General features: G+C 47.4%; 1 protein-coding gene across 1 annotated transcript in view; it reads left to right on the forward strand.

Annotated features, from left to right (window-relative positions):
* TLN2 (talin 2) overlaps positions 1–23,432 on the forward strand; it is a 253,379-nt gene that overhangs the window by 187,075 nt on the left and 42,872 nt on the right. Inside the window, 5 exon segments of the mRNA XM_045540483.1 lie at positions 1,945–2,115; positions 7,098–7,244; positions 11,096–11,197; positions 13,643–13,762; positions 20,869–21,015. Coding sequence (XP_045396439.1) covers positions 1,945–2,115; positions 7,098–7,244; positions 11,096–11,197; positions 13,643–13,762; positions 20,869–21,015 — 687 coding nt within the window.

The raw sequence follows: 23,432 nt of genomic DNA on the forward strand, positions 1-23,432 counted from the left end.
AGTCAGGCTTTAGTTCAGTTATTATATTATTCTCAGCACACAGCAGCCCTTGACATTTGACAGTTGCAATGACGAAGTTTAAGTTTAAAATGATAAAATGAGTCTAGAAAACATGTAAGGTTCTAATGCATTAGACATTTCAACTCCTCCTTTAGTACATCCTGAGCCCTGGCCCCTGACCCCGATGGCCCATTAGGGCCACACTCCCTTTGGTGGCGACACCAGTGCCCTTTCTGGGGAAGAGGATAAAATCAAAAGCAAAGTGTGGGGCCGCTGCCTGTGGTCGTGCAGGCCGGGCCCTACACAAAGTTACGTGGCCGAAGCGGGGAGCGGCGGCTGAAATCCAGCCTGTGCTCTGCTCGCCAAGCCCTGTGCCCTGGTGTTGGTCAAGTCTGCCCAGAGACCCTGTTAAAATTCACACAGAGGTACCCTAAGGGCCAGCAACAGCCCTGCTCACATGCTCTGGAACCAATCTGTAACATAGTTACCTAGTGAGGAAAAGTGTGTTTATTGCTTGCTAATAGTCTTGTCTCACTGTTGGCTCTAATGAAGTTCTCTTTGTTGGATACCCCCTCAGCTTGTCCCAGCCACTGCCACCCTCACGACCCCCCACCCCCCGCTTTGTTTCTGTCCTAGTGACTGCTCCTCCTGGGAAGTGGCCTTCCTGCCTGCGTCCCCACAACACTTACTCTTCTTCCACGTGATGGGAAGACCCATTAAGGGAGTTGCTGGCTAAAAGTGTGGACTTAAACACCCTTGTCGGGAATCCTTTAGCCATTAGTCGTTCCCAGACGGAACGAGGAGTTGAATGGAGAAGTGGGATTCATGCCATGGTGTTTTATCTGAATGGGGGTAGATTCTGGTACCTGAAGCGAATGCAGCAAAATGTTAAGATCTGATATTCTGGATGCTAGTTAGAGGGGTGTTGCCGTATTACTCTCGGGCTTTGTTTTAAATGCTTTACCAAGCAACAAACAAATACCAAATGATAAACTTCTAAAGTGCAATGCTGCCACAGCAGCAGAGCTGGAACCTAGTGAGAAGTAATGGAGTGTGGCAGGCAAGAGCCGGCTGTGGGGTCAGATATCTGGTTCCTGTCTTCTCCCAGCTGTGTGAGAGGAGCATGCTGCTCAGCCCATCTAGGCCTCAGTTTCTTCCTTTGTATCTGCCTCTTAAAATTGTCGTGGATGTCAAGTGAGGAGCTGTATGTGCAACATTTATCAGAGAGCCCAGTGTAGGGGATGCACTGAGTATTTGTGACGTGTGGCCCCACAGTGCCCAGCTGGTGAGCTTTGGTGAGCATAGGCATGTGTGTGTGTGTGTTTGTGTGGGGGGGGGGGGGAGGATTGTCCTCCTGGACTCAGGCCTGCACCAGGGCAGTGGTTAGCTGTCGTGATAAGCCATTCTGTTCTCCCAGGGTGGGCTAATCATAAACAGAACATCTAGGCTGATGTGAAACCATTTGTGCTTTTATTCCACATCCAAGGCTTGGTCCAAATGCTTGGGGCAGAAGGCAATGGGATTGGCTTCCGGAAAAGCTCGGGAAGGTTCCTTTCATCTCAGCCTTCTTTTCTCCACTCCCCTGCTGTCCTCTCCCTCTTCCCTCCGCCTTCCTGCTGAGTGTGTAAGATGTCTTTGGTTCTTTAAAAAGTCCTTTGTTTGTAACAATTAATGATTTGTAAAGTTGAATTCAATTCTTATATCTAAGTCTGGATCTTGGAATGAGTTTCTTAGCACTTCTGCCATATTTCGAGAAGAGACGGAGAACTCCCCAGAGGAGGTAAAAACCAAGCAAGAGCTCGTTAATTAGAGAGTACTTTCAACAGTAAATTGTAGCAGATCTGCCCGGCTCTGCTCCTAGCCCCTCCCTACCATGGTGCCCCTGAAGGGGACACATGTGCTTACGTGATACATCTGTGGGCTTTTTTTCTTTTTCTTTGAAAGGTGACGCAACTGGCAAGCTACTTTGAGCCCTTGATCTTAGCCGCGGTTGGCGTGGCCTCCAAGATCCTTGACCATCAGCAGCAGATGACTGTGCTGGACCAGACCAAGACGCTCGCGGAGTCTGCGTTACAGATGCTGTATGCGGCCAAAGAAGGTGGAGGGAACCCCAAGGTACGGTCCAGGATGTCAGGGACTCACTTAGGACCCTAAGAAGGCTTTATGCATTCCTGGTGTATTCTGTCCCTCCAAGAAAGAACACCTCCATTTCTCACTGGTGGCATTTGAGTTCCCGCTCTAAGGTAGCCTTCCCAGGGACCTTTAGGGGGAAAACCAAGAAATATATATAATTAAGGCTCATATATATATATATATATATATATATATGTGTGTGTGTGTGTATATATATGTGTGTGTGTGTGTGTGTGTATATATATATATATATATTAAGGCTTATGTATAAGTTTTTGTTTTTTTTTTTTTTTTTTTGAGGCAGAGTCTCACTCTGTTGCCCTGGCTAGAGTGCCATGGTGTCAGCCTAGCTCACAGCAACCTCAAACTCTTGGGCTTAAGCAATCCTTCTGCCTCAGCCTCCCGAGTAGCTGAGACCACAGGCATGCGCCACCATGCCCAGCTAATATATTTTTAGATGTCCATATAACTTCTTTCTATTTTTAGTAGAGACGGGGTCTCGCTCTTGCTCAGGCTGGTCTCGAACTCCTGAGCTCAAACAATCCACCCGCCTCGGCCTCCCAGAGTGCTAGGATTACAGGCGTGAGCCACCGTGCCCAGCCCTAAGATCTTTTTTTCCTTGACAGAATGTGTAAACAAGTGTCTTTTGGGGAGAAAAATGTGCAATGTAATTATTACAGGAATAAAAACTAAAATACCTGCTGAATACCTGCTCAGTGCTGACACCCAGCTTGCATAGAGAAAAGCTCTGTTGTTTTCCAGTGAATACCGTTCCTGTTCCTAGGACTTAAGAAGAGACTATAGTTTAATATGAAAATCTCCCTTACAATTTACAAGATTTCTTCAGCCTGTTGTGTCACCCAGCTGCTTTAAGTGGCCAAAGATGAAGACAGCCTGTGATGGGTGGCCTTGTACCACATATTGCTTTGAGTTTGGAAACTTAGGAAGAGGGAACAGCATATGCAGAAGGCACAGATAGGGTTATAAAACGATTGTGATATCTTCAGATACTAGTGAACAGTCTGACATATCTGGAACATGCAGAGCGTGGGGACAGCGGACAGGAGGATAGACTGAACCATTTCATGACAGGTCTTCCATGCTGAGCAGTTTGGTCTGTATTGTAACTAGAGGGGAGCCATTGACGGTCTTGCGACAGGGCAATGACACAACTCACCTGTATTTTAGAAACATCAGCAAACTGGTAACAGCATGAATAATGTCTTACACTTATATGTTCCATGCTCAATTTTTCATTCATGCATCAGGCAATTAAGAGCTTTACTCTGGAGGTGCTACAATATTAAGAGCCAGCCACTGCCCTCAAGTTAGTTGCTGAAGAGGTGAAGTAGAACACGAAGAACAAAGAGTGACATTTTAACTGTGCTGGATTAACAGCAGGTGCCCTGAAGTCGGGCCGGCCCCCTGTGCCCCCTCTGCAAGCAGGAGGAGCCAGAACTCACCCTCTGACTCAGTTCTGGCTGTCCTTTCCCCAGGCTCCTGACTGCTGCGTGTCCCCACTCCCACCTGAGAGGGTGTCACTGCCAGTAGGATAATTTGAAGTAGGATTTTTCTGGACTTTTAAGATGTTAGCGTACCTGCTTGGACTGCAAGTTCAGAGCTCCTCATGGAATTTTATTTTATCCCAAGGAACCTTAAGGCTGGGAGCATACATAGCCAGCTCTGTAGGCTTTATAATAACAACGTCTGCTTGGAAATGGTGTCTGGAATATTTTTCTACCAGTGTGAAGTAGTTTTCAGTGAATGACCAGATGCCTTGGATGACGAAGCAAGACGTGACAGTGAAGGCAAGGCAGGTGATCACTTGTGTCCCTCACTGATCTCAGTCAACCTGCACCCTGTCTGCAGACCCTGCAGGCTTGTCCCAAAGAACACCTGGGATGCTGCAAAGGTGCTTTCTTAGACCCTTTCCTGGGAGGCCTGATGCACGGACTTAATCAACTTGGGCGTTGTTCTTTGGGAAGATACTTACTAGGTTTTATGTGCTACATGTTAGGTGTTATACAGGCCTGTTTGCAGAGGAAATAGAGTTAAGGTGTTGTTAAATAGTTACGGGTAGCTTTGATTTGGTGAAAAATAGCACACGCTTTGGGGTCAGACATAATTGGATTCAAGTCCTAGCTCTGCCTCTTGGTAGCAGATTACTTCATTTCTTTGTTTCCTCGCCTATACAGTGAGGTTAATTATGAATCCCTCCCTAGGGGAGTTATAAATAAGATAATGTGCTTGAGGTCGTAGGTGTTTAAAAAACATAAAGTGGTAGCTCCAGAGCCTGGTGTTCATGAATTCTATGCTTACCCAGGCATTTGCTGTGTCACTTCTCCTTACCCCACCCAATTCCCTTCTACACTCACCCTTACCCCGCCCAGTTCCCATCTACACTCATCTCTACCCCTCCCAGGTCCCTTCTACACTCACCCCTACCCCGTCCAGTTCCCATCTACACTTGCCCCTACCCCACCCAGTCCCTTCTGCAGCATCCTTGATGGGTCCTTACAGCTTTTGCCTGTAACACTCGAGCAAAGACACAGCCCTGTACACTGTTGGGATGTTCTCAATAGTTGTTTTCCCCTCTGCTAAAGTTGAAATCTCCCCCACTCCCCGTAGCCCTCTCCCGTTTTCCATACTCCTGTGATGTCTATGCCTGCTGTCCTGGACTTTGTAGTTGAAGCATTCTAATAAAGAAACAAGGCTCTCTTGGAAGCAGACTTCAGACGTGTGTCTGAATTAGAACAGAACCTGCTTTTTTTCCCGTGTTGTACCACGAGGAGCAGTAACAAGGAACCCCTCCAGCATCTAAAATAACAACTTCATGGTTGGGCCCACTGCCTCCACTTACTAGATTGCTCGGTCGTTTAGACGTGCCTTAATTGAGGTCCAGCTCTGTCTTTGGCTGTCTGAAACTACTGAGCTCAGCTAGCAGGTGTGTATGGTTTGATACTAGGCCGTCTAATAAAGATGAGACTTGGCTTTGGAGTTCAGAGGGAAAGGCCCTGGATGAGGCCTGGAATAATTGGAGGAGGCTTCACAGAAGAGGTAGACTCTGAGCTGACCCTCTAAAGATCTGTAAAACTGAAACGTGAGGAGTAAAGGAGAGCAGCCTCTGGAGGGTTCATCAGCACGCGCACACGGGAAGGTAATTCAATCCTGGGATACCCAAGAGCAAGGGAATTTTATATGTTTTGGTGACCTGGTACAGGGCAAGTGTCCTTTCAATTTTTCCAAGGAGTTCAAAGAACAGTTTTGTGATTTATTGCTGCCACCCCCAAAATTTGCTTCTGATACTTTCCTAAGCCGACATGAGAGAGCAGATCCTTGGCACGCAGTGCTCGCCTCTCCCCTGAAACGTGTGATTAGTTTTAATACGAATGTGCAGAATTGCTGGCATGTTTGTGTCTCAGCAGTCATCTCATTCTAATGGGGACTTAGAGAAATACACACCTTCTATGTAAATGAGAACGTATGAAATGCTCTTTCTGGAGGGTATGTACAGGAGATGGCACCTTCTGGCTTCTATTGCCAAAGCAGTCTGCGTAATTTGTGTTTTACCCTCTCTGTGCCACGAAATCAGCTATCAACGTAAATTACCAGTTTACTGTGTTCATCCCAAAGAGAGGTCTGTGCATCCTACACAGGTGCCTCAGGGATAACCATCTATGATGAACATATGTCACATCTCATCAGATGTCACGTTTGAAGAACCTTCTTGCTTCCCACAGCTTTTCAACTCAGACAAGGCCAATTGCTGTGACTCTCATAGTCTCTTCTTGGACTTCTCTTTTATTTAGAAAATGACTCAAAAGACATCATTTCCCACTGGCTTCCTTCCCTTCTCATCCACCCAGGTGCGAAGAGGCAGTGTGGTGGGCATTTTAGAAGGGTTGTCTCCCCCTGAGAAGGGTCAGAGCAACCACAGCCGTTGCATGGGTAGACCTGGTGCCTGGGTGCAGTGCTTAATTCTGCCGCTAACTACCTGGCATGGGGGTGAGGGCCCAGCCCTCTGCTAGACTGCCTTTATTATAAATGATAAGGTGCCTGCACCCATATCATCTCATCAGAATTTCACTGCATACTGTTGTTAGGATTATATCCATTTCACTTAGGAGGAAGCGAAGCCCAGGGCCGTGTACCTAGTTGGCAGTAGAGCAGAATGAGAGCCCAGGTTTGTCTGACCCAGCACCCCGGCTCTTCTTTGCATCTTGCTGCCACTTGAGATGTCTTTCAGAGAGCCCAGCAATGCCCTGGTTTTATTCATTCATTCATTCACCTAACCCCTGCTCTGCTTGGCACATGTGTGACACACCTGCTCCGAGGGATGGTCTCAGGGATGCGTGAGTACCTGGGGTTTTGTCTGCAGGGCCCCTGTCCTTGGAGCACTTTGATCATTCATTCCACCAATCTCTTGGCATTATAATTTGTGACATAGTTCCAAAGGCTCTTAGGCCTTCCACAGATTGATTTCTCTTGTACATACCTGCATTTCCATAGTCCAATCTTATTTATAAAAAAGGAATTATAGTGTGTTGGGCAACTTTGAAGAGAAGTACGTATGTTATGAACACATTTTTCTTTTTTTTATTAAATGTGTCCACTTATATTAATATATTCAGGAACCTGTGGCATTCTCTTTCTACCATCCTGAACCTAATAACATATAAAATCAGTCGTAAGATGCTGTTTGATGTTGCAGTTTTGTTCTTCTTCTTGATTATAAAAAAAAGGATCATTTTCTTTTTAAATTTGTCCTGCTGATTCTTGTTTTGCAAACAAACAGGCAAACGCGAACAAGGAAAGGGAAGATGTATAATAGAAGACATTGCTGACCTCCATATAGTTTTGTATTCCGCTTTTTAAAGCTGTTCTTGAAGGAAGTGAAGTGATTATTCAAAGCCTGAGCACGACTTTCTTATGCTTACGGAAACGCTTCCCAATGCCTTCCTCAGGCGCAGCACACCCACGATGCCATCACAGAGGCCGCTCAGCTGATGAAGGAAGCCGTGGACGACATCATGGTGACACTGAACGAAGCCGCCAGTGAAGTGGGGCTGGTGGGGGGCATGGTGGACGCCATCGCAGAGGCCATGAGCAAGGTGGGCACGGGGTCCCCACTCTCGCTGCGGCTCCCTGTCCCTCATACGTGGGCCTCACGTGCTTTCCTCCAAGGAGCCAGCTGACAGCCTTTTCTTTTCTTGAAAATTGTTCTGGTCAATGTCCAGATGTCCAGTCATATGTCCAACATATCATTCCTTATGATTAATGCATTACTTTTATAAGCCAGTTGCACCCTTCCTTCTAACTTTACATAAGGAAAGAAGGTATCCTAGCTTTCCTCATTTCCAAAATGGAAATAATTATTTACCTCCCCCGTCTGCTTCATGGGGAATAAACCCCACAAGGAAATAATGAAGTGAGTCCCAAGTGCTGGTTTTTGGAATGGATGTTTTAGAATCCCAGGGAACTTTCAGAAATGCACTTTCCTGGGCTCTACCCCCGCTGGCTCAGGTGGAGTCTCTATACAGTGGAGCCTAGGAATGTAATTGTACTTTAAAAATCTCTCCATGGTCCTGGTATCTAGCCAAGTGTAGAAACCACTGAAACTGTGTAAAAGCCCTCAGTGAACTCTTGTAGGCTACAGACATAGAAGATAACATGACTATCATTTTCTCATTTAGTGACCCATCCATTGAGTTGGGTCACTAGGGAAATATGACTGGAGACAGTTTCAACTCTGTATCTCCTGCTCTTCCCCCTGAGAAATCCTTTGCTAGTAATGTCAGTTTGATATTCATTAGAATGAACAATTGTTCATCAACATCTAATTGCCATCCTGTGATAGATAGCATAGCCAAGAATTTTAGGCATCATCTGTGTTTTGAAATGTCCATTGTCAGATTGTGAATACATTAATGTGGTTACTCAGGATAATAAGCAGTCTTTAATTGCTAATTTAGAGAAGATTGGTTGTTCATATCTCCATAAAGAAATGATACCCTGAAACTATAATTAGAATAATTATCCTTAAACATTATGCAGTCATTGTCAGACTGATAAAATAATAAGCCTGAGCTGGAATGCCGTGTCTCCCTTTAGAGACCCCAGGCTTGGCTTTGTCAGAGCATCTGTTAATTTTTACCGTGGGCTTCTCATGCTTCAAAGATGGACAGTCTGGCAAAAAATGAGTAAAATTCTCTTGTTTCTCAAGGCCTTTGGGTAAGTCTGAGGAGGTTTGTTTGGTTTTCAGGACATCAGAACACTAGAGCTTTGAAAAGAAGCTGTGTATCTACCAAGGACATTAAATAACGGAGCCCAAGGTTTCTGGGTTCAAATTAGAATTTTAAGCAATGATCTTTTTCTCTTCTTGGGAGAAGGTATTTTTTAGAATCACTGTAATCGGGAAACAGTCCATGAATTCCTGGAAAATGAAAGTTGGATCCCAAAGTCTTTCTTGTGACGGCCCCAAGCCTTAGGCACCGTGACAGGCTGTGGACGGGGCAGGCGGGTCCTGTCGGTGGGGTAGCACCTGCTCTCTCAGCCAGGGACACGCTGGATTCTTCTGGAAGGGCTGGGAAATAAGTCTGGCGTTACCTGATGGCAATAATTAGGAACTGCTGACGACATAGGCCCCCTAGTTCCACAAAGTATACAACTGGGGTTTCAGCGGTACCCCTAAACCCTTATCCACCCCGACCTGACATCTGGGGTAACCACACGACATCTCTTCCCCACTCTCCCTTTACTTGAGCTATCGCTGGGGACTCTGTAGTGCGTGATATTCCAGGTCCTTCAGGCCCCTACACGGGCATTAGAAACCTGGCATTTTCTCTCAGAGTTTCATTAATTTGGTCAAAACACCTGAGGTACTAGTAGAGTCTTCATCTAAAGTTCCCAAAGGCAGTGACGGGCAGAAAAATGAGTGCTCCCAAAGTTGATTCTAACTTGGATGCAATTCGTGACGCTTTAGGGACTTCCGTGATGGAGCCTCTCTTTGCCGTTCTTTTCCTGTATCTAAACACTAGAAGGTCTGGGAGCTAACTGGTTGAATACGAAGTCATCCGCTTTCTGGGTGGCTTTGGACAAGTCGTGGGATCTGGGGGATTTTAGGATGGCAGTACCTTTCCTTGGTTTCCGTTTTGGTGTTTTTCCTTTCTTTTTGGCCAAGAGGAAAAATTAAACAAAACAAACAAAATGTCTGCTATCTGCAAAACCGCTCTTTTATATAAGAAATGTCATATTAATATTGACACCAACAAAAGTGGGCAGGCTGTCTGTCATCTCAAAATAAAGGAAAGTTCTTTCAACTAAAGAATGTTGAACTCCTAGAAAACTCACTACTTTGTTCTTTTCCTATTGTCTTCAAATTTGTTAAAGGGTCTTCATGGTCGTTGGTGGTCACTAGCTAAGAGTTCTGAGCTGCCTCTAGCTCCCGCATCCTGGCATGTTTGCAGTTATGTCACATCTCATGTGACAGCTCCTTGCACATGGCCCGATGCTTAGAAGATGCTCAGTCATTTTACAGCAAGGGAATGAGCGCACAACTCAGTCCTCGTTTGACTAGCAGGGGCCCTGTGCTGTGATGGGGATATTTGGCAGCATCTGTCTGCCTGATAAGGAAAGCTAAAAAGTCCAGCCTGGAGTTTGTGTTGATACCAATGGTTTGAAAACTACATCCCAGGCCTTGCAGCCCCATCACGCACAGCCTCCAGTCTCGCACTTACCGTGTAGCTCACGTCTGTTCATTACCTGTGTTAATAGCTCTTTTTGAAGACTTCATCTAACATTTTCCAAATTGACCTCTTGGCCTCCAGTCTCCTCCCTGACTCCAAACCGTATGGCACAGGGCTGCCAGGGAGATCTTCCTAAATATGTCACCACCTTCCCCGGTTCCTACCATTTTCTTCACAATTTCAAGATTCTCATAAAAATGGATCCAGCCTCGTTCCCATCACTCTCAACAGCCCCCTTCTGTTCAGGTCAGGCTGACCTCACAAGACTCGCTCTTCCTGTGCTCATTTCTGTTCACCTGTCTCCTCACCTGGGATGTCATTCAGTAACCAACAGTGACAGTAGTGATGATAGTGGGGAGAGAGATGGGTTGCATTTTTCTTCATCATAGTCATTACTGACATTATCATCATCTTCTACCTTATCATGGTCATTATCTCTTCTTCCTTTATGTAGTTCTTCATTTTCACTACAACCGTGTGATGCTTGGAGGGTACCTGTGAAGGACCTGAGACTCAGGGAGTCTAACCAGCCTGAGGCCCCTTCACAAGCCTGGAACCAGGTCTCAAATACAGGACTTTCTGAAGCAATGTCTCCAACCCTTCAAGGGACACAGTCCCACTTTCTCGACTCTTCCACTGCACAGTGATCCTGCCCTTCTCTCAGTTCCTGTTGCAGTTACAGTCAGGAGAGCAACAACTTATTCCTAGTGCTCCCACTTTCTTCTACTCCCTGATTTAGATTGTAAGTAAGGGTTCCAAGGTGTAGATATCCGTGGACTAGACCATTCCTAGGAAGGTACTTCACGAGAGAGTCTGCCTCCTCTTTCACCTCAACTTCCACCACTTTGCACTTCCCTAGAAGTGTCGGGCTCACCTCCGCCTTCACGTGCATGAATGCTGTTCCCTTTTCTTGGGACACCGTCCCGATGTGGCAGACTCCTCACCACCTGGTAAGACTTAGCTAAAACATCATTCCTCTGGAAGGCCTCCCACTCCTCTCAGACGCAGCTGGGGCCTCTCCTGGCCTGCGTGCACATCCGAGTGCTGACGTGCACCTCTGTGGAAGTCCGTGTTGCAAAATTTGGGTAATTCTGTTGATTCTGGGCCAAAGAATCTCTGAGGGCCCCCTCTATTTTTCAGAGTTCCTAATTTGAATAAATATAGTCCACACTTCAAGAGGCTTCTTATGACTTTTGTGTTCTTTTCCTCTCCTCTAGCTGGATGAAGGCACCCCTCCAGAGCCAAAGGGAACATTTGTCGACTATCAGACGACTGTGGTTAAATACTCCAAAGCCATTGCGGTGACAGCTCAGGAAATGGTAAGAGGAAAAAGAGCTGCCGTCTCCCCTGTTGGTTGCCCTTTCTCCACTGCCACCCCCGAGCCTTCACATCCAGAATTTGTGTTGGAGACAGAGCTCTGTGCGTGTCACTGGTCCCTCCACGGCTCCAGCCTCTGTTCTTCCTCTGTGGTCTTTCTGGCTGCCTGTGGTCTAGAAGCTTCAGTCTGCTGGAGCTCTGTAAGAGGGAACGAAAGATGACTGAGACTTGGGCATGAGGACAGGGCAGCAAAGGAAGGAGGGAAAATGAGAGAACAGAGAAAATGAGAAGGAATTTGGAGTTAAGGAGAAAGGGGGAAAATCCTATGCACGTCTCAAAGGACTTGCGGTGTTTTTATAGGTTAAAATTACAGTACAAGAGAAGATATTTGGGGATAAAACAGAACAGGGATGAGATTGTCAGATGGAATCAAAGTGTAATACTTGGACAGTAAGATATTGCCAGTCTTTCAGGCAAAATGAAACACCTTGGTTACGTAAAAAACGTTTTCCTGACAGTAGAAGGCATGTAACTTTTGGAGATATTTTTTTTTCTAAAATGTAATGAACCAGAACTGTATTGTATGGAGCCTTAGATATAAATGGCATTGGGAGACAGTGAATGCTGTCTTATTATGTTGAAAAGTTGTACAAAAGATGACAAATGGTGTCCTCAAAGAATTAATAGGAGTATGTAGAAAGAGTTCCTGTCAACTCTTGAAGGCTTGACTGCCACGAGATAAGATTCCAAAATATGCCTCTTTGATACTTGCCACGCAAGCCTGAGCTGTAAGATCAAGTGGCCCTGCTAGCTGGGGGGACCACAGCGAGCCGCCACACGGCTCCTGTTCCGTCAGACCCAGGCACCTCCCTGGATGGTTTTGTCATGTAATCGTGTGTCCACTAGAGGTTGAGCTTGGACCAGAAAGGCTTCCCTGGCTGCTGCTGTTCAATTGTGGAAATGCTGTGATTGTGCCAGGCTTGTTGTTTAAGAGATCGGGCTGGGGAGGGAGGTGGGGACAGTGCCCATCTCAGTGTTTTGTGAGAAGCCAGAGTTGAGCCCAAACTTGCTGTTCTCAGGGGAGCTCAGGGGACAGATCGGGGTCCAATGCTGCAGCCCTTTGGCACCAATTCCTGATGAGCAGGGAGCCCGGCACAGCAGCAGGGAGCCCGGCACAGCAGCAGTGAAAACAATTTGAGTGGCCTCATGGTGTTTCTAGAGTATCTCCTGGGCCAGGTTCTGGTCTGGCCTGTCTCGATCCTTGGTGTCCCTGATCCTGAGGAGCCCAGGCTTGGGTCACACGGCCAGGAGTCAGGTTGCCCCCAGCATTGCTGTGTACCTGTCGGCAGGGCACAGGCAGAGCGATGGGTGGTACCCTCTCGCTGTCTTGGAGTTCAGCATGCATTCCTTGGAACCCACACCTCAGCCTGAAGCCTGTGACGTTTTCTTACAAATATGCCTTAGATGGGATGGACATTCCCATCCTGCCTCGTGGATATGTAGTCATTTAAAAGGGTTTTTTTAAAAGCCCTTTAAAATCAGGGTCTTAAAAGGCCACACAGAGGCAGTATTGTTATCCAGAGTAAGAGGGGCTGGGGCAGGAGGGAAGCCCCTTGACAAGGGCAGGGACACCTTTCTGGGTGGCAGGCAGGTTCCAACTGCTGTTGTGAGAATTAAGAGGCATTTTTGTCCAGAGGAAAAGGAAAAACTAGAAACTAACATGTTAGCTAGATAAAAGATAATTGGGATGCATTTGTCTATGAGACAGGAAAATACTGAGTATCCCGATAGTGTCGAGGTAGAACTCGACCATTTGGGCTACTTTACACTCTCAGTTAAATTTGTGCTGAAACCTTGTCATTCTTTGGCACAAATTTACTACAGAGATGTGTTCTCTATGAGTTTCTTTCTCCAAAACATTGGTTTATGCATCACTTCTTGTTCATGATTTCCTTGACAGCCCTGTCCTCATGCCCTCTCTCGTCCGGGTGGGAGCTGGTTCTGGGTACCCAGATACCAGAAGCCTGTGCCCAGAGGTATGCAGGGCACGGGGCTTGTGCTCCATGGTAGTTTCTCGGGGGTGTTCCTGTGGTGACCCAACAGGGCAGGGCTGGCCAGAGGCTGCCACGCTCACCTGCCACAGAGTGGACCCTGGGGGCCTGGCTCCACGCTGCACAGCCTGAATGCTGAGCATGTGTCCATCGGACCCGGCCAGAAGGGGCCCCGTGGGGCCTGCGAGGGCTCCGGTCTGTCTTGTGCGACACAGCATGGGCTTCGCTTGAGCTGCCCTCTCCAGCGTCCAGCCCCACACGCAAGTCCTGACCTTCACCCTGTCGGGAGCTTAAAAGTGAATGAGACCTTTTGGCTTCCGGTGGTATTAACATATGGTTCTCATGCTTTTCTATGTGTGTGTGTGTGTTTGTGTCTTGCTTGTTTTCTTTTTCCAGATGACTAAGTCGGTTACTAACCCGGAGGAGTTGGGAGGACTGGCTTCACAAATGACCAGTGACTATGGGCACCTGGCTCTCCAGGGCCAGATGGCAGCAGCCACGGCGGAGCCAGAGGAGGTCTGCCACCTTAAGGCCCCTATTTTAAGAAGCAAACACACACTGGTACCCACTCCTGGGGGTTTCTTTGTAGCTTAGCTCCATTCCAGAAGACCCCAGCCCGGTAGCCAGGGCCAGGTTTAGTTCCTGCTGCCACACAGCACGGGTCCTGACCTGGTGGCCCCAGGCTGTGCTCAGAGCTCACTGCCCTCTCTGGGGCAGACTGGCCGAGAGCTGGAGTCCTCTGGGGAGTGGGCTTCAGACAGAAGGACTCTGTTTACAGTGTTCTGCCAGGTCCCCTCTCTCCCAGCCCATCACCTGCTGCCTGTCCTAGCATGCCTGAGCCTGGGGCTGCCGTCTTCTTCTCACTTCCTACTCCAGTTAGCAGACCCCCCTCGATTACTTTTCTGTTCTCTAAAGGTTCACAGATGTGCTGGAAGAAAAAAGCATGGGATTTAGCAGCCCCTCTCTTGAGAAAGGGCTGCTGTCATGAAACAGAGTCTGACCTGAATATTCTTGGTGGCTCTCTAAGAACCAGGCCAGATCCCTGCCCCTAATCCTTTTTGTAGACACCTCTTTATTGCCTACATGCCTTCCCTAAACTAGCTTTCCATAGTGGCCAGCGTAGATGTGGCCTCAGAACGCCTGCACCCTTGAGTCTTACAGTAGCAAAAGCTTGGTTCTGAAGGCCACTTTCTAAGAACTCCCCTGTCAGACACTTCTGAGAAATGGGATGGTCCACTGGGAAGCAGGCAGGCCGGGCACAGCTCTGGGGTCCCTGAAGCACCTACACCTGCATCAGTGGGAACACACAGAAGGGGTCCAGGGCTTGAGGAACTGCATGACTTCTTAGAGAAAGAAAGCTCAGTTTGAAATAAAGAGTAATGGATTGCAAGGACACTGGGAAGACAAAGGTAACTATATTCTGTGAAATTCAGCAAGCCATTTATTGAGCGCAAACCCTGTTTGAGCTATTCCTAAGTGAGCTGGACTGGCAAGGAAAAAGGTTGTACCTGGGCTTCTCTTCTCTTCTCTTCTTGCAGTGACAGTCACTGTCCCCAAGTTACTCAGTGCTGCTGTTTCTCCTGGGAGTCAGGTCTAAATATGTCATAACAGAGACTCCCAGAAATACTGCAGAAATGAAGACCAAAAACAAATCACTAATGTGTGCTGTGACAATGCATGTGTAGGAATATCATATATATGTACTTGCGTACATATATATCTGGCATGGGATTACTTAAGTTTCTAACAGTGTCTGCATTTTGAGATTTCCGAATAATTGAATATTTAGGCTGCAGCATGAATAATTCTATTTGTGATGTGTGTGTTAAGTCACAACCAAGAAAGAACAGGTATCAGACACCCACATCACGATTCTGTTGACTCTTTACATGGGCCCATCCCTTTTTAAAAAACAGACTCACTGTTTTTGTAAGATCATCTAAACTTATAATTCACTTGACTAGCATGTAATTCTGAATTTCACAAACAAGGGTTAGGGAACTTCCGTTACAGTAAGGACAAGTTTGGTTGGACAAAAGAAGTGTTTGGCATGAAGGGGGACAAAAAAGAAGACTGTGGTTGCAAGGGGAGTTTGGATCTCTGAAACCTTTAAAAATGGAATCTACTACCATCTGCCTTGGTTAGTTTAAATGGTGACCTGCCTCAGTTATTGGGGGGCCCTTTCCACAGCTGAGTTCTCATGAGCCACCCACCCGGTATGTGAGACAGGCAGATTTCCTTACTGCGGCGCAGACCATTGAAGCAAAATATAAAGTAATGCCAGAGCAGCCAGGAGAGAAAATATATTGCTTAAAGCACAACAGCAGGTTGCTTTGGTTATTGGTTCTGCATGTATAGCCGCTGACGTTTTCACGAAGGTTTTCCCACTTCACCGTGACATCTTGAGATGTATTTTACATTCCAGACACGAGAGCAGTGTGACCTGGAGTGAAAAGGGGCAGAGAGGATATAAAATTACCAGTGGCTTGCTAAGGAAAATTCTTGGTGTGTATTTGCCAGACAGATATTTGGGGGAAAACTGAGAAGCCTAAGAGATCCCTAAAGCAACGTAGTTTTTAATTCCAAAATTGTGGAATTATTTGTGTGCCTAAGAGGGCCCTGCATCGCAGCGTGTGAAAACGTTTATATCCAGGGCAAATGAGAAGCCGCTTCCTTTGCTGCAGTCCTGCAGTCGGCTGTGTGCAGTAAGCGCTTTGGTCTTTTCCAGAATGTGGCAATTACAGGAAAAGTCACAGCTCTGCCTTTGAACATCAAGCAGGAGCTTTATCTGCTTATTTTTCCATGGAAAATTCAAACCTTTGTTAACATCAGCGTGAAAATGTTTCTTCAGAAGAGTTAAAGCCCTCCAGCAGCTCTGCAATGTAAGATTAGTTTCCCCTTAAAAAAAAAAAAAAAAGAAAAAGAAGAAGAAAGAACTTGAGGTCCTGTGAGCCACAACTCCACAATGTAAATACCAGGGAGAAGATTTAGTGACTGCAGCTTTGTCTCTGAGGAAAATTTGCAGTAACCACTTGTAACACTGGATGCCTTAAAAGCTGGCAGGATCGTTTGTTAAGCGCCTGTGGCGAGAACCACAGCCCCTTTCCTCCAAATGAGATGGATGTCTGCTCTAGAATTCTCCAGAACTTTCCACTCCCAGGCACCCTGTCTGGAGGAGGGAAAGTGATGCCCTGCTGCTACTGGACATGGACAGGCTCTTTGCTTTCTCCTTTCATGTTTTCTAACTTCAGATAAGCCCGTTACTGCCTTTTTAACGTTCACACGCTATCCCAGGCAAATTATGTTGGACCTGGTTTCACATGTAACTGCTCTTTTAAGGCCTGAGAAAAATCGGTACGTTTTGTTTAGTTTTAGGCGGTAAGGACAGACGATCAGTATTTCTTAGACCCCTCTCCAACTGAAATCAGATCCCAAACTTCATAAAGACCAGGCTTTTAATTTCCCTCAGGGCACAGAACCAGGAGACGGTTTTCTCCATTTTACTTTTATTTGGGCAAAAAGGGAATTGATGGTTTTTCTTGAGGCTCATGGAACGCTTTACTAAAGTTGCCAATTTAAAACCTCAAGTTTTATGTCTTCGAGCAACATTCCTTTATAATAAACACTGGTAGGTAGTTGGATCTCCCTGTGGGCTGGTCATGTTTACTGAGAAGTTTAGTGTTGCTTTGAGAGGCTTAGCATTCCTTAAATCCCTTATCTGTTTGAATACAGTTTTAAAAATGCATTCCCCCTCTAGGATGTTGTCTGGTTGAACAGAATGTTCTATGGAATTGCTGGTAGACTATGTTGATTCTGTTGTCTTCTTTCATTTAAGTGCCCTAGCGATCCCATGATGCCCTACAAAATGACAGTAAAGGGTTATTATTTATCAAGTCCCCACCCCGTGTTAGATGCTGTGGTGGCTGCTGTCCTGTTACCCTCCACAGCTGCAGTATGACCTAACCCCAGAATCATTTGTTCTTTCCCATTTCACAGATAAGCAGACTGAGGCTCGGGGAGCTTAAATTGCCAATACCACACAACTACAGTCATTAGTATTTTAGATACTTTATATAACTTTTTGGAATAAGTGTATGTTTCAAGTAAGTGAGTAAGTTAACAAGGAAATATGTGGAACAGCCAGAACTCAAACCCGAGTTCACTGGACATCACAATCCTGGCTCTTTCTCTGGCACTAATCTGTCTTTTTCCAACAGTAAGCATTCTTGTGGCACTTTTAGCTTTTCCAGATGTTTTCACGTGTACCTGTTCATTTGGCCGTCCCCTCAGCCCTGGGGAGTGGGCGGGGCAGGCTCTGTCCTGTTTGGTGGGGAAGGGAACAAAGGCCGTGAAGGTTAGTGGGCTCACCCAGAGAGTCAAGTGGCCGGCAAAGGGCAGAGCAAGGTCCCTGGTCCTTTCTACTGGCCATATGGGTGAAAAGTCGAGAGTGGGGCTGGACTGGGATCCCGAAATGCCATCCTTCCTCTTACATTAGCCCTCCCAGCCCATGAAAAGCAAGTGAAGCCTGTCTCAACTTGTCTTTGGTAATAATACCACATCCCTGCTGCATTGCATGCTGTCCAAGTAGGGTTGTTGTGGCCAAATCAATAGGGGGGCCTCCAGGCACCCAGAGGACAATTATGTGACCTGGCACAGACCCACCTGCTAGGGCAAAGCCCTGGGTTGCCTGAGAACACCAAGGGCCTTTGCAGCTGTTGCCTTGCTTAGTCTCATCTCTTCACGTTCTGGTGCTGGTCGTCTTTGTAACTTCCTAGCTGGAATTTCATGCCCACTGGGCCAGCTCCACCGTTGATCACTTACGGGCTCCCTTGCTACATGCCTCAGTCATCTCCAAGAAAGGGACTGAGCCAGCAGGGCATTGGGTGTGTTTTTATAGCATGGTGGGGGGGGGTGCTGTTAAGGGAGCACAAGAGCACTGTTGAAGATGTAGCCCACCCTCAGTCATGTCTTCCCCTAGGTTTCAGGTTTGCGACAGCTCAGAAGCAGGTCCCTTCTCCCTCCCACGGCAGGGGGATTTAGGAGGCATGTGCTTGCTCCAGTGCCCTGCATTCTGCATGCAGAAAAGCTCAGGCTCGGTGTGGTGCAGGAGAGCATGCAGAAAACACTGTTGGAGATCCTCAGCCTTTTCTAGCACGATGATTTTGCGCCATGTCCTTCAGAACCCTGACCCACAGAGGAGCTTTGGAGGTTCTGCACGTTTGCTTTGAGTCCCACTTTTTAAACTTAACTACTTTTAAAACTGTGAGGAAAACCAGCCTCAGCCCTGCCCTTACTCTCTACCTTTCACTCATGTGGGCAACAGAAAAGAATATTTGCCTGTGGTCCCCAGGCCAAAAGGGAACCGGGAACCGTTGGGGGGGCCTGCGCTCTGCCTTAGGCCACTGGGTGGTTTTCTGCAGATCTCAGGCTGAGGCTGCGTCCGCCTTGCCTGCAGTGGTCAAGAACTGGGAGAAAACTCCTGTTTTGGTTTATTTATGCATATAGCAGGATTTTTCTCAACGCTGTGCAACCAGAGCCAAAGACAGAAATGACTTGCTGGCCGAGGCTGGAACTGACCTTCATAACCTCGTCTTTAAAACTCTGGTTCAGTCAGTCTCATTGTTAACTTTTTATTGAGCCAAGGATATAAATTTTAACTCAAAGGAAGAACATACTAGTAACACATTATTTCTATCTATTTTGCATGTTGAGGTTCCACAGGAGATTTTATTTGGGGTGGGGAGGGAAGTGTCCTACTAAGTAGAAAAATCAAAGCATTTAGAAAAACAGTCATCTACTGGCTGGAGCACTGTGCTCAGGATTAAAGACCTGGATTCTCATCCAGCTTTGCCAGGGCCCAGCTGTGTGATCCTGGGCAAATCGCATCACTTCTCTGGGCCTGTCTGTTCATCTATAAAATGGGGGAGATTCAATCGGTAAGGTCTTTTTTACTTTAAAATTCTATAAATGTTTCATCCTCCATTTCCTCCTTACCTGACTTTTCCAGCAGCACTTTATTATTTAGAGATCTGTGGTTATCATCGACTTCAGAGCCCTCGAGTACTTAGGGTTATAAAGTATGTGGATCTAGAAAGCTTCAAAGGCCAAGCTGAGTTTAAAACTTAATGAGGCATTTCTCTGCATCAGCTTGACCTTGTTTTTAAGCCAACAAATAATGAATGTCCAGCAAACAGGTATATTTAAGCAGCATTACAGCTGTGTGGGCTGAATTAGAGTGCTTTTCCCCCCTTCTCAGTGGCAGCCTTACTGCTGCACCAGTCCAGACTTGTTTGCAGAGCTGCCCTGCTATACAATTCAGGGGAGCTGTTCATGTTTTCTGTGTGACATCTCCTCCTGACTGTGAGGCTTCTACAGCACCCGATGAACAATGCGAAAGACACCTAAAGAGCAGAAGCTCAACTTTCTAGATCACGAGAATATTCTTCTAAATGGATTTAAAAGTTCTTTGGGCCTTAAGGAATTAAGAGGAAGAAACTTTTTGTCTCAAAAGTAGCATTTCAATAATAGAAGAAAGAACATTTGCAGCCCCCCTCATTCTCCAAAGTCACCCTTCCTTACACTCTAGCAAGATGGTATCAGAAAATAGCATCCAAGTGGCCAAAATCTCCCGGGTTTCATTCACAGTACCCTGAGATCTTTTAGTAAATATTCTTGATAGATTCTAGAAGGATAAGCCATAGCTTCTAGCTGTTGTAGATTCCTGAAAATAACACTCATGCTTAAAAGTTTTGTTTTGTTTTAGTTACTTACCTGGGCTGAAGGAGAGATTATTTATGGCATCTGTATTGATCAGAACAAAATGAAAATTGATGTGAAACAGGATCAAAGGAATGTAAACTTTGGGGTGGGGGGAGATGGTATTACACCTTAAAGGAGAGAGCTGGCAGCTTACCCATAGTGGAGCTCACTGGGATTCTCTTGGGCCAAGTACCTTTTATAAGCACCACAGCCCAGAGGTCATTAAAAGAATGTTTACTGACCTTTTAGCTCTAAAAATGTAACCTTTTAAGGGAAGGAATCCTGGGCTCAGTGTGGTCACTCTGCTCAGGTGGTGCAGCTGAGGAAGGGGGTGTTCTGGTTGGTAAACATCAGTTCTGCAAGAATCTGAATACTTTACACTTAATGCTACAACTACATTTTGAACTCCTAATTACCCTGCAGGGCTGTTGTAAGGAATAAATGAGCTTAAATGCATTACCTGCTTGGAAAAGTCCTTGACACACAGTAGGGGCTCAATAAATGCTTGTTGAATGAATAACAGAATTATCCCACAGAGTTGAGTTCATCTAATTAACATTCTTATCTGGTGGCTTGAGAGGCAGATAAGCTACAAACCAGAAAAGGTAGCAAAAACCAGGAGGGTGGGTGTGCTAGGACCTGAGATACAGGCTTGCTTAATGGGAACTGTGGGCATTTTATAGCCTCTAAAAAGGGAAGCAAAAGCAACCGAATTCCATACTTCACCAAACACAGATTCCTAATAGGAGTGGAATTTTCCTAGCCAGGCCCCCATAGGACGCAGGAGAAATTTTCCACATAGGGGAGACCTCCATGGCAGGGTCCGTCACACTTCTCCTCCCCATCCCGGGCTTCCTCTGCAGATCGGCTTCCAGATTCGCACCCGCGTGCAGGACCTGGGCCACGGCTGCATCTTCCTGGTGCAGAAGGCAGGGGCCCTCCAGGTGTGCCCCACGGACGGCTACACCAAGAGGGAGCTGATTGAGTGCGCCCGCGCCGTCACAGAGAAGGTAAGGAGCAGCCCTCGGGTCACCCGTGCCGGCTCTCAGTGTCTGCTGAGATCGGGGACAAAGCAGGAAACTGTGCCGAAGCTAATCCCGCCAACTCAGCCGTCTCGTCCTCCTCTTCCCTCACAACCCAGGCTCTCCCAGGGGTGGGTGTCCCCAGGAGCCATACGCAGACACTGAGAATGTGAGGGTGTGAGAGGGACTGTCCCACGAAGGTCAGGCCCTGGCATCCCTGCCCTTGAAGGGCTCTCCTGTGGACAGACGATGTCAAAATCCCCGTCAGCAGCCAGGAGCCTCTTCCTGCAGCCACTCTGACACTTTGTGTGCCCGGGTCTTCCTTCCCAGGGAGGCTCCTTAGGTGTAAGGGCTGAGTCAGGACTGGAAATTCCTTTCATGCAACCTCAGACCTCCAACCTTAGTACTTAACAGACGGGACAGTGATGTGGGGGAGGGTTAGGGGACTTCCGCAGTTGCATGCACCTTTGTGGAGGAGCAGGAAAGGCATTTATCTGTAGAGAGATTCCCATCGTGTAGTGAACAAGGCTCTCAGATCTTAGCTAAGTTACTTCACCTTTCCACGCCTCGATGAGATAAAAATATGTAATACCTGGCTCACAGGATTGCAGAGAAAACTGCTTGGCACTGCGTCAGATACACACATAGTTAAACATTTAATACATACTAGCTACTGTTTTCTGTAAAATTCTTTTCCTCCAAAACTTTTGTTGTTAGAGGAGAGAGTTTTGGAGTTTCCTCTAAAACTCTTTACCCAGGCAGTTTTCCCTGGTTAACCGTCCTACCCTAAACTCCCTTCATCCCCAGACTGCTCCCTTGTTCTCTCCAGCTTGCAAATGCAAGTCTTCTGCTCTGCTTGAGTCTCTGAGTCCTTTTCCAGGCCAGCTCTTCTGTAGGCCGCTCGAGGCACAGGATGAAGCTCCCATGCTTTGGTGGCTCTTCCCTCTTCTTTCACTTGGGTCGTAGGACACAGAGCTCTGTGCTGTTGATCAACTTGGTAACAAGACTCCAGGGGTGGGCAGGGGGGCCCTGAGCTGGAAGCTCCTGCCACAGAGGCTGCTCTGTCCGTGGCCCCTCACCGAGGCCAAGCCACAGCCTGGCCTTCCCCCACAGCCCACAGGGCTGCCCGGCCTCCCCAGAGTAAGGAAATAAATCTCAGTTGAGGAAGGCATTTTTCCTCCCTTCAAAGCCCTTCCTTGTTACTGAAATGACTCTTGCCAGGTTCCCCCGTGGAAGACCCTGTATCGGGAGGAGGGAGGAGGGCGTCCAAGCTGCCTAGTATTTGCAAGCGTGGCCAGGCAACACGATCTCCCTGAGCTTGCCTCGGCCTTGCTACCTCTCACAGAAGCAGGCCCCTGATTTACGACACCTGGAGAAGGACCAAAGCGGGGAGGTGGCTGGTTCTTAGCAACCAGCCTTTTTGGCCGTTTCGGGCTATGTGTCCCAGCCCTCCTGATCTCTTGCCCTCCCATCTCTGCCTGGCGTGCCTCGTGTCTTTCTCGCGTGCCTTGTGCGTGTGTACAGCACACTGCCCCCCACACCGCCGTGGGCTCCTGGACTAGTCTGCCTTGTGTCCTCAGCCCCTAGTGACTAGTAAGTGCTCAGTGGGCACTGCTGACTTGCACACCTTTCCAGAGGGTGAGATGCTGTTTCCAGACTCTTCTTTCACCCTGGTTAAAGAATGTCTTATACCTCCCACCCACCCCCCCATAGACTTCCAGTTATACTTGTCTTGGGCTCTGTCACCCATGCTCTGAGAGTTCTTTCCAGAAACTAGACTCTTCATTCCTAGGCCAGCTGTGTGCCAGTCTGGCTCATCTGTTCCTGGTGGGGCTTAGTAGCATTTAAAGGAGGGTCAGGTGAGTGAGGAAGAGAAATAGTTCCTTGCACACTGGCCTTGGAACGTGGTGGGTGCTCAGGAAACAGTCCCTGTGCCCCCCTGTCAGGCCACGTGCACGGCCCTGGCTAAGGTCTTAGCAGCACAGAAGATGGAGTGTCCCACACTGAGCCTCTTACTGGTGCTGTAACTCCCCTGCCCTGGTCAGCATGTTTTAGGAAATAATATACAAAACATTTCAGACTCTTCTTTGGGTCAACTGTAGCCAGGGATGGCGGGTGTGTGCACACAGATTAATACGGGGACTCCTGGCCTCAAAGAGCCTCCAGCCACTAGCCTGACACATGCTGTTTCTAACATTCATGCAGTGGACCTTCTGAGGGCAGGGACAGTGTTGTAGAATCGTGGGAGGCAGAGCTGTCTCTGAAAGAGGAGAGTCGGGGAGGTGTCCTGGGGGCCTTTGAGCTGTGTCTTGCAGGGTGAGCAGGTCGGTGGCTGGAGAAGAGACAGGGAGGGGGCATCGGAGGCAGAGTGCAGACCCGGAGTGCAGAGGTGGGTGTGTTCGGGG

The sequence above is a fragment of the Lemur catta genome, chromosome 1, assembly GCF_020740605.2.
Source record: "Lemur catta isolate mLemCat1 chromosome 1, mLemCat1.pri, whole genome shotgun sequence".
NCBI lineage: Eukaryota > Metazoa > Chordata > Mammalia > Primates > Lemuridae > Lemur > Lemur catta.